The 11,769-nt window shown below is 38.7% G+C and overlaps 1 protein-coding gene across 1 annotated transcript; it reads left to right on the top strand.

Annotated features, from left to right (window-relative positions):
- Positions 1–8,357: 8,357 nt before the first annotated feature.
- LOC120249159 (transforming protein RhoA-like) lies at positions 8,358–11,564 on the top strand. The gene is made up of 3 exons (XM_039257644.1): positions 8,358–8,524; positions 9,972–10,033; positions 10,079–11,564. Exons 1-3 carry the CDS (start codon positions 8,358–8,360, stop codon positions 10,843–10,845), a joined length of 996 nt encoding a protein of 331 aa, XP_039113575.1. The 3' UTR covers positions 10,846–11,564.
- The last annotated feature ends 205 nt before the right edge of the window (positions 11,565–11,769 follow it).

The following is an 11,769-nucleotide window of genomic DNA, read 5'->3' as shown; positions in this document are numbered from 1 at the left end:
TATACCAAACTCGGTGCTTGGCACAAGAATCAGGGTTTTGGTTTTTCCAAAGCACTTGTTCATTACTCATCCTGTTTGAATCTCCCTATTCCCTATGAACATTTTGTAGTGTCAGAGTAAGGGAAGGGACATTATGAGCATCCTACGTTAGTTATATAAGAGTATACATAAATACAAATATACTAAAGCCCTAAAAGGCTAAGTCTAAAAGTGGAGAACTCTTCACTGGGAATTGTTAGTGTATCATATTGGTGTTTATTGAAAGAGGTGAGCAATGTCGTGTGATCTTTTTAACAGTCTGATTTTTTATTTTTAAATTCCTTTCTAGGGCACTCAAATACCTAAGGTCAACAAATAAACAAGAATGCTCTAAAAAGAAATTCTCATTGAGACAAAAATTGCTTGCCAATTTTATCATTATCTATTGGCATGTGCTATGCCAATGATCTATTGACACACAATATTGAAGTGGTTAATAAATATTAGTGATTTTATGTCATTTCAAGCCTCCGTTTTTATACTCTTACACATCCACATAAGTAGACTTTATATTCACATAAATAGAATCTGTTTAATTATTTTCAAAATTGAAATAATATTACCTATAACAGTGAGAAAGCTATAATTTATTTCAAACTATTTTGAGAAAACCCAATCTTCGAAATGTTAGTGTGACAGTGATATAAATTAGCTACCCCTCAGTTTTGGAGTTTTAGCCCAGAGTTATTAATCTTGAAAGAAATTACAACCACATTCCATAGAACTCTGTATGTACGGCATTACATTATATCAAATTAAAAAAAAAAGTATTCTGCAGCAAGAAGCAACACTCTTATGACTCAAGATATACTTATTGGTAATTTTTGATCAACTATGGCATATTTAATATTTTGATCACATGAATGGTATAGGACCATTTCTGCCTCTTACAATGAAAAATAAAACAAGTTATTATGCACACCTCCTTCCTATTCCTGTATAATGCATCTTCCGAATGTATTATGGAGCCAAAACCTGACATGAAAGTTTATGACAGAGTGAGATTGTAAAAATGTATTTTTTTATTTGAGACAATTTTGCTATAAAAGCACATTTCAGTCCTTTAAAATAACAGTCGACAAGATTTACTGTATCAAATGTAAGTTTCACACCTCAGTCAGTGGTAGATTTCAAACAAACCCCAGCAGCTGAGCTGAAATTGGCTTTTAAAATCTTTAAGTTAGTTCATTCCCAGATGAAAATCATTTTTTTTTTAACTTGAAAAATCACACTTAGCATGCAGTCCACAAATTCTTTGCTTTGCATTTACCCATTTTATTATCCTTTTCTTATTGACAGAGACAGGAGCCAAGTCCGTGTGCTATGTTAATCCAGAAACTAAAAATAAGTAGACAATATTGTGAATATTAATGCAAGGTGGCAGCTCTCATTTTTCCCATCCCAGCCTATTTTTCATTTGGATCAATTTGTACAAATGTATTTAAAAATCAGAAACTTGAAGACAACCGATTTTCAACGCATTGACCTGTAAATGTGCCTTTGATTGCAGTGCACTTTGGCTCTAACAGGGAGAAGAGGAGGGGGGACAGAGAATGTGCACTCCCTGGGGAGGGTGTAGTCACATGCTGACAATGCACCCGGGAACTTTAATGTCCAGGGTGGAAATTGGAGGACATCTAGCCAGTTTATGAGTCCCAAGAGAGTGGAGAAATGGCTGTTGATAACCATAACACCTCACTCTATGGGGAGCCTGTCTAGTTCTTGGCAAGAATTTCAAGCTTAATGTTTCCTGGATAGCTTTCTCTTCTTCTCTTTGTCTCTTTCGCTCTCTTGTTGTCTAAGTAAATAAAAGTAGACTTAAAGTATGCTCGCTGAGAAAGAGAGAGAGAGAGAATTCAATGTGGAAAGGCTCAATAGAGTTGACTGCAGATTTGTTTTAGCTATCATGAACATTTGGCCTTAACATTCACTTGCTTTGTTAGTTTGTCCCTGATAATGACCAGTATTTGTGTAATTCTTTTAGAATTCCCAAGGGCCCTCACATTATGTAATATTTGCACAATAAAACGTTTTTTGAGGCAGGACTATAACTCCATCATACAAATTGCAAAATGGAGCCTTGAAGAAGTTATTTAAACAAAGTCCCTAAGATACGAATTAAATTTCACTTTTTCTGACTTCAAAGCCCAATGCTCTTTGTTTATACTAAATTGATATTTTCATCCTTAAAATGTCTATTAATTTCTGTATGTTTTCTTAAAAAAAGTAGTTTAAATTTTTTTAATGTTTCTTTATTTTAGAGAGATAGAAACAGAGCGTGACAGGGAAGAAAACAGAGACAGGGAGACACAGAATCTGAAGCAGGCTCTAGGCTCTGAGCTGTCAGCACAAAGCCGAAAGTGGGACTCAGACTCACAAACTGCTAGATTATGACCTGAGCCAAAGTCAGATGTTTAACCAACTGAGTCACCCAGGCACCCCTGTAAAAAAGTTTAAAATTAAGTTTCCTTTGTTTAGCATATTAAAAAAGGTAGATATATATAGAGGATCCGAGTAATAAGGATACTTGTTACCTCTATTTGTAAAAGCAGATAGGGATGCCTGGGTGGCTCAGTCACTTAGACGTCCAACTATGGTTTCAGCTCAGGTCTTGATCTCACGGTTCATGAGTTTGAACCCTGCGTCAGGCTTTGTGCTGACAGTGTGCAAAGCTTGCTTGGGTCTCTCTCTCTCTCTCTCTTTGTCCCTTCCCTACTCTTTCTCTAAATAAATAAATAACTTTTAAAAAGGGCAGACAGAATATTGATGCCAAATGTCCTCTGATCACCTCTGTTCCTGTAAGAATAGGTCTACTGCAATGTGAAGGATTGAGATATAGATGAAAATGGTGAGCCTGAGACACTTTCTCATAGGCCTTATTTTCCGCGTGCTTTGGTTTTTGTCACTTCTCTGCTCTTTTAGCAAAATGTCGGATTCAAACTGCTGTCAATTATTCCTGATGACCCAACGTGAAAACTACCCAAATGCCCATCATATGCGGAAGGTATTAATACACTGACCTACGTGAAAACCACACAAATGCCCATCATATGCAGAAGGTATTAATACACTGACCTACATAAACAAGACGATAATATAAAGCAATGAAAAAGAATAATCTTCAACTCCACGCAATGGTATGGATAAATTTCTTAAACATAATGTTCAGCAAAAAAAGACACAAAAGAACATATAGCCTATTATTAAATTTATATAGACTACAGTGCAGTGAAACTAGTCCTTAGGTCTATAGGTTAAAAGTTAGAGATTAGAAGCTGTCACTGTGGAGGGGAATTTGTAACTGATGGAAGAGTAGGTCTTTATCTGGGGGCTGGTAACATAGTTGTGCTTAATGAAAACCTTGGAAGCCAAACATGTATGATATATGTATTTCCCTGTGCATATGATATATTTCAAGAAAACCTTTGAAGGAAAAAAATGCAACTGAATCTTAGGATTGTACTTGTAGTCTGTTAACTCTAGGCTCCATCAGGCAGAAGAGGAGTGGAAAAGATTGGACATTACATTCATTTCATTCCATTATGACACTTATTAGCAGTGTGCCCTAAGGGAAATTTCCTGAGCCTCTGTTGACCCAGTAAAATTCCTATGGATTTGCCCTCCTCACTACTTCATCATGTTGTGTAAATTCCAAAGGGAAGCGCCGTAAACTGGCAGATCACAAATAAATGTATGGCATTATTCTTTTTTTTATTTTTAAAGTTTAATTATTTATTTTTGAGAGAGAGAGACTGCAGGGGAGAGGCAGAGAGATGGAATCCCGGGCAGGCTCTGAGCTGTCAGCACAGAGTCTGATGTGGGGCTTGATCCCATGAACCGTGAAGTCATGACTTGAGCCAAGATCAAGAGTCGGACACTTAATGGACTGAACCACCCTGACCCCCCCAATTTATGGCATTATTCTTTAATAGCCCTTAAATATCTGGAGCTTGTGCTATGTCAGCAAAAAATGTTGAATTCCGCATTAGAAAGATTAAGCAATACTTTAATATAGCCACCAACCTTCCATAATTCAGTGACGTCACTCATGATATTATTTCTGACGCGTACGAAGTCCAGTTGGTGTTTCCTGACTTCATGGTCTACAGGGATCCCGCTCTCATCTATTTATTTCTGTATTTGAAAAGAAGACACCACAGAGAAGATACACCTACTTAACTGCTTCGTTCCTGAAGAGGTGTGCGTCATTTCCACTCACATTCTTTCAGGGAGAGGTGGCCATATGGCCCCATCTAGTTGCAAACAACCTAAGAAAAGTATGAATCTTTATTGGTCCATTAGCCGTGTCTGCCACATCGCCCTTTTGTTCTCCTCCACAAACCATAAATCAATTTTTGAGGCTCTGTCGGTTGAGTATTTCACACCAAAATTCATAGAAACACAGAAATCATTTGATCTACAAACACACGTAACTCTCTGGAACATATCTTCCCAGCAGTTGACTTTAAACTCAATCTGAATACCGAAGATTTGCTCACCACTTCTGTAAGATATCTTACATTCATGAACAAACATTAGTTATGCCTAACTCTCAGTACCTAAGTGTCAGCTCATACCAATGAACTGAAAACACTCTACTCTTGATTTTTAAGGTAAAAGATGTCTTGGTACAGTAGAAAGCACCCAGTGTGGATAACTGAGGTTATGACTTACCTTTAAATTTATTATCCAATGTAAATACTTGAGATGAGAGAAAATTCTGATGTAGGACTTTTTGTAACCTTCATAAATTTAATTTATCAAAACTTATTGTTAAATATTGTCCTTTAAAACTTCAGAAAGGAAAGTGTTGCTTTTATAACAGAAGGCATACATAAGCTATGTGACTTAGCTCAAATCGCAAAACTTGAACCAAAATTTAGGGCTCAATATTACCATTCTGCCACTTAATTCTCATTAAAGTAGGAAAAATGTCATAAAATAAAACTATAATTATATCTGTGTGTAGATTGCCCTAAAGATCAAGTTTAAGAAAAGATTTGATCAATCTGGTGGACTGTTTTACTTCTTAAACTGGTTATTCTGCTCTTTGATAGTTGACCCCAGTGGTACCAGGAACTGTAATTACATTAATGATCAGTGTAAATTGTATTTGTCCCTCATTTTTTCATTCCTTTTTTGTACTTGCAGACTTAAGATTGCACAAGATAATGCAGAAGGTATCACTTTGGGGAGTCTTCATCATATATATATAGCCTTTTGCTCCCAGGAAGTGGTCATTTCATTTTAATAATCCTATTTCTTTCTCTCTCTCTCCATACACACACACACACACACACACACACACACACACACACACACACACACACAGGTGTCTGATGCCTGAAATGAATTTTCAAGATTAAATGTCTTTATGCTAAGTATTCAGCACTCCAGAAACTACTGCTTCTGAAAGTGTGCACAGGCCAGGAATGAAGAGTTCTATTTTTACAATGAGATGCAGATTTCCTATTAAAAAGTAAAGCTTTCATTTCCAATGTTATAAAGGACAGTATTTGAGTTTTGGTGAATTAATTTAGGAAGCTAAAGTAGTCCCATATAAGCATTTTCTCTAGTCTATGTATTTATATTTGATTATAAATTTGAACATTATTTGAACATTGACTCTGCGTATTTGGGTCAAATAAATATTGGCAGCTGATATTTAAGTGATCAATTTTTGTTGCACCATTTTCAATTAAATTTGGTCTCATGGCTATTTATACCATCTCAGGTATTGATTGTCAAAATATTTTTATATTCTGCTTCATTTTTCTCTATGCCTCAATAATGCTTTTTTTTTTTTTTAAACCAATCCTTTCTTCCTTAAGGCAAAAAACAAGATGGACACATAGTAGAGACGAGGAGATATTTCAGGATAGAAGGAAGATGAGAAGAATTGTTCCTATCTTTCATCCAGCTTTAAATAGCATTTCAAAATGTACTTATTGAGTATGCAATGTGGGGCACTGTGGGCTGGGGTCTTTACTATTTCCCTGGTACCGTGTGGACTCTGTGGTCACAAGTAAAAACAAGAAGTAGATAGTAAGTTGCATCACCATGGTCCTTAACCCCTGTGTACCTAGCAATGAGCACAATGACTAGCATGTAATAGGTGATTATAAATTAATCAAGTATGAATGGTAGGAATTCCTCTACCTCTTGGCCATACATTAAGGATCCTTCTCCCAATACTGTAGTTAAGCCAAATAGGCTCCTCAAATGCCCAAAAAAACCCACTAATATCCCAAACTATAATTTTTCATCTGAAATTCTTTTATGCTTCATTCAATTAGCTAAAAATGTCATTCTTATTAAAGTGCAAAACAACAACAAGAAAATTAAATCCAGAGAGTCAATAACATTTGAAGTCATTAAATTTTTTTTTTGCATTTATTTATTTTTAAGAGACAGATACAGAGGGTGAGCAGGGGAGGGGCAGAGAGAGAAGGAGACACAGAACCCGATGCGGGGCTTGAACCCACAAACTGTGAGACCATGACCTGAGCCAAAGTCAGACACTTAACCAACTGAGCCACCTAGGCGCCCCATAAAGTCATTTTAAATTATTTACACTTAATGACAAATGAGTATCAGATGGTTTTTTCCAATGGCGTTAGGTTGTAAGAGGGAATCTTCCTTTGGTCTTTGGACATCTGAAGTAGGTTGAGAAAAACACAAGTCAGTAAGATGAGTTTAAATGAGTGACAAACACCAAGAAACCTCTGCTTCTGTCACACTGTTGTCTATGGGTGACAGAATACTAAAAATGTAGAGATGAGCACCAGCACTTGTAAGAGTGCCACAGATTTAAATTACATTTGCTGATTATCTGTGCTCTTGAGGTTATTTACCCATATTGAATGTGTATGGTGGAAATACCATACAAAATATGCTGTTGCCCATCTCTTCCCAAGTCTGCTTTCAGTGACGTCACATTGATAACTTGAAATCAGCCATGGTAGGGCATTCACCCCACAGATACTGACAAACACCACAATCGTGACTTCATTTTGACAGCAAACCAGTTGCTAAACATTTACCAGTGTATCAGTGGCTTGCTGTTTTGTTAATGTCTGGTGAGGGTGATCTGATCCTAAGGTAATGTCGGTTACTGAGGCAGAAGAAGAGGAAAATACTCACAACTCGAATACAGTACCCATGACATAGCAAGACTTAAAAATATGTTGTGTCTATGGAGCGTGAGCCATGATATTTTGGAAGCACTCCCACCTTTGAAGGGATCATTCCAGTCTGATCAAAGAGCATTGGCAAGAATGATCTTTGCAGTTGAAGAGCAAGTCCTCCCACTTTTCTGGGTGCAGTAGAAAAGCCTCAGATTTTTCTACAAACTAAGGGAAGAGTTTTCTCACCCCACTATTGGATGATACTGAGCACTTCCCAAACTTGGTGATTTGTATCTGGATCCAAAATAAATTGCATAAATGATAGAAAAAAAACTCTCAAAACTTATGACATTATTTGAACCTTTAGTTTTGTGTAATGATTCATACTTGTTATATCGTGGGGGGAAAATGCCTTGTAAGAAAAAAATAGATGTGGTAGTTGCATATCTCAAAAGCTGTTGATTATAAATTATATTTGTTTCTCAGTGTCATACAGACCAATACCTGAAGTATTTATATTGTCAGAGAACATAGAGAAGTATGGCTGACACTTGAAATTGATACAGCTGATTCTAGAACCTACGTTTCCTCCTCTCAATCCCTCTTCTGCCTCTTAGATACTACTAGGTTAAAAGATGATTTTTACATGTGACATAGGGAGGAAACTGTGAAGCTGATGGAGGGGGCATGTGACCCCTCTCAAGATCTTTAAAATCATGCTACCTCAGGGTAGCTGGTGACTCAGTCGGGTAAGCATTCAACTTCAGCTCAGGTCATGATCTCACAGTTCCGGGGTTTGAGCCCTGCGTCAGGCTCTGTGCTGACTGCTCGGAACCTGGAGCCTGCTTCTGATACTGTGTCTCCCTCTGTCTCTATCCCTCCTTTGCTCACTCTCTGTCTCTGTCTCTCAAAATAAATAAATGTTAAAATTTTTTTTAAATCATGCTACCGCTGAGACATTCTAAGAATGGCTGAGATACCACAGTTAGTTGATGTAGCTATAAACTAATAAATTTAAGAGATTAAAGTTTCGGGAATTTGTTGGTACCCACTGATTGGTGAGTGAGTCACGAGAGGAATTATCATACCCATTGTATCCCTGAATCTAGTCAAGGAAACAAAAGCATTGAACATGCTAAAATAAAGGGAATTTAGAGCAGAAAATTGGTTTACACAGGTCACGAAAGAACTATGAGACCAAACAAGGGACGTGAAGACAGTCCAGAGGTAATTAAGAAGAGGAAACTCCTACTGTCTTATACTGGAGGGCCAGAGAGAGCAGGTGACATTGCAAAAACGTTCAGGATCCGTTCAGGATCACCTGGCGGACAGGATTTTCAGGGTCAAGAGCCCCAGAGGTGATGATACCACTGCTACACATGCCACCAGGAGAGAGACAAAGGGAGACAGAAAAATACCGCGACTTCTCTCTTCCTTCAGCTCCTGGTCTCACACCAGTGATTCTCATTATATATAACCATGAGCCGGTGCACAGTGGACCCCTGGACATAGAGCTTCCAAGGATCAGCAGAACAAGAAAAGGAGATGGAATAGTTCTTAGGGAAATCAGGAGCAGGATGAATAAATCCACAAGATTCAAAATATCTACACTTGTACCTGGATGGATACATGCATGCAGCGGTAGGTGAATTTCACAGATTTCCTCCAGTGTCCATGATTGTCACATCGGGGGAAAAAGGGAAATTTCCTTGCTCAGGTATATGATCTGAACAAGCATTTAATTACTTCCTGAATTAGAAGTGTACACGCTTCTAATTATTTTCACCATTCAATTGTTGTTTAGCTTCCTAAATGAGCACAAGATTGCCCAAATAGAGAGAGCCTATTACTGATCCAAGAGACTCTTATCTTCCATTATTCTAAAGCTCTCTATCTATACTCATCCTGTGAGAGGTACTCCAAAATGGAAAACTGGATTGGTTGGATGGTTAACCCACTATTTTCACCTTGTCTTCTTTCAGATGTGCTGAGAAATATGAAATGCCCAAAAGGCAAGAAGGAGGCAAAGAAGAAGAATACTCGACAACCTGAATGAATTGTGCTGAATCATTGAGAGCTGGCTCTCTTTGCAAAGTGCTTTTATTAACCCACATTTTATCTTTGCATCACCCCCCTCCCCCGGCAAAATGGCTTGTGGTAACATGTTAATATTATTATGGCTACCTTTGCCATGTTCTTATTTTACCAACACAAAAACTCAGAAAATTCCTAATATTAGCCAGTACTTGGTTTTATCCTTCTTAAAGCTACTTCTGTTTTATGCAGATCTTTTTTTCTGAGTTTATTTATTTATTTTGAGAAAGAGAGAGCACACACATGCAAGGGCAGGGGAGAGGCAGAGAGAGGAAGAGAGAGAGAATCCCAAGCAGGAGCCAGATGCAGGGCTCAAACTCACCAACCGTGAGATCATGACCTGAGCTGAAATCAAGGGTCAGATGATTAAACAGCCAAGCCACCCAGGCGTCCCCATGCAGACCCTTTTTATAAAGCTATTCAGAGGGTCCTCTTTGGTGTCATAAACTTAAACTAAGGAAATCACCTTCCCTTCCTTCCTGACACACGATTTCATGAGGAATGCATCCCGTTGTGACTCAGACAAGCACAGTTCTTTCAAAGCAGAAAAGCCATCTATTGTGCTTGCTTTCATGTGCTGTCTGTATACTATACAAATTTGTACATTTCAACTATACAAATTTGTTGCAGAAAACAGGCCATTTGAAAGCATAAACAAACCTCATAGTATTCAAATAACCTTTAAACTATTTAAAAATATATTGCTTTAAGGCCCTCCCGCCGCCGACCGCCCTCGCTCGCTGGAGCTCCCCGCCCGCCGCCCGCCGCCCTCCGTCGGTTCTCTCGGTTCTCTCGTTAGTCTGCCGCCGTCTCCTCAGCCACCCGCCGTTGTCACCGAGCTTGTCTCCGAGCTAGTCTCCGAGCTTGCGACTCTCGGACAGGCGCCCTTGGCGTGGAGAGGTCGGATTGCGAGTCGTCGCCTGAGTGCCTTTCATCTGAGAAGTTCAAGGTACTTGTAGAACTTCTGGCACACAGGCCGTGGGTCTTGCAGCACACGTGTAAGCGTGGCTGCCATCAGGAAGAAGCTGGTGATTGTTGTGATGGAGCCTGTGGCAAGACTTGCTTGCTCATCGTCTTTAGCAAGGACCAGTTCCCAGAGGTGTATGTAGCCACAGTGTTTGAGAACTATGTGGCAGATATTGAAGTCGATGGAAAGCAGGTAGAGCTGGCTTTGTGGGATACAGCTGGGCAGGAAGATTATGATCGCTTGAGGCCTCTCTCCAATCCGGACACTGATGTTATACTGATGTGTTTCTCCATCGACAGCCCTGATAGTTTAGAAAACATCCCAGAAAAATGGACTCCGGAAGTCAAGCACTTCTGCCCCAATGTGCCCATCATCCTGGTTGGGAACAAGAAGGATCTTCGGAATGATGAGCACACAAGGCGGGAGCTGGCCAAGATGAAGCAGGAGCCGGTGAAACCGGAAGAAGGCAGAGATATGGCGAACAGGATTGGTGCTTTTGGGTACATGCAGTGTTCAGCAAAGACCAAAGATGGAGTGAGGGAGGTTTTTGAAATGGCCACGAGAGCTGCTCTGCAAGCCAGACGTGGGAAGAAAAAATCTGGGTGCCTTGTCTTGTGAAACCCTGCTGCAAGCACAGCCCTCATGTGGTTAATTTTGAAGTGCTGTTTATTAATCTTAGTGTATGATTACTGGCCTTTTTCATTTATCTATAATTTACCTAAGATTAAAATCAGAAGTCATCTTGCTACCAGTATTTAGAAGCCAACCATGATTATTAATGATGTCCAACCCACCTGACCACCGGGGTCCTTCTGACACCGCTCTCTAACAGCCCTCCTCTGCACTCCCACCTGACACACCAGGCGCTAATTCAAGGAATTTCTTAACCTCTTGCTTCTTTCTAGAAAGAGAAACAGTTGGTAACTTTTGTGAATTAGGCTGTAACTACTTTGTAACTAACATGTCCTGTCTGTCATCTGTCAGCTGCAAGGTACTCTGGTGAGTCACTACTTCAGAGCTTTACTCCTTAACAGATATTGTCATAACTCTGTGATGGGCATCCAATTTTTGAAAATGTGCTCATCCAGAAAGACCCAAATCCATGCAGCTGTGGCAGTTACAGTTCTGTGGTTTCATGTTAGTTACCTTATAGTTACTGTGTAATTAGTGCCACTTAATGTATGTTACCAAAAAATAAATATATCTACCCCAGACTAGATGTAGTATTTTTTGTATAATTGGATTTCCTAATACTGATATTTGTCATCCTTGCAGAAAGTGTATTGGTTTTTTAAAAAAGAAAGTGTATTTGAAAATAAAGTCAGATGGAAAATTCATTTTTCAAATTCCCGTTTTGTCAGTTTCTCTGATAAAAGATGGCCATATCACCTGAAAAAAAATAAAAATAAAAATAAAAATATATTGCTTTAAAAGTTAGAGTATAAAAAAAAACTAAAAGAATCAGGCACACTCCCCACCAGATTACCTAACTTTTAGCCACACGGAATTCACGGTGAATTCTGGTTTACAAGTAAAAGACAA

The sequence above is a fragment of the Hyaena hyaena genome, unplaced genomic scaffold, assembly GCF_003009895.1.
Source record: "Hyaena hyaena isolate Hyena2069 unplaced genomic scaffold, ASM300989v1 scaffold_629, whole genome shotgun sequence".
Taxonomy (NCBI): Eukaryota; Metazoa; Chordata; class Mammalia; order Carnivora; family Hyaenidae; genus Hyaena; species Hyaena hyaena.
Note: the sequence above shows the minus strand (reverse complement) of the source record. Positions and strands in the feature narration are given on the sequence as shown.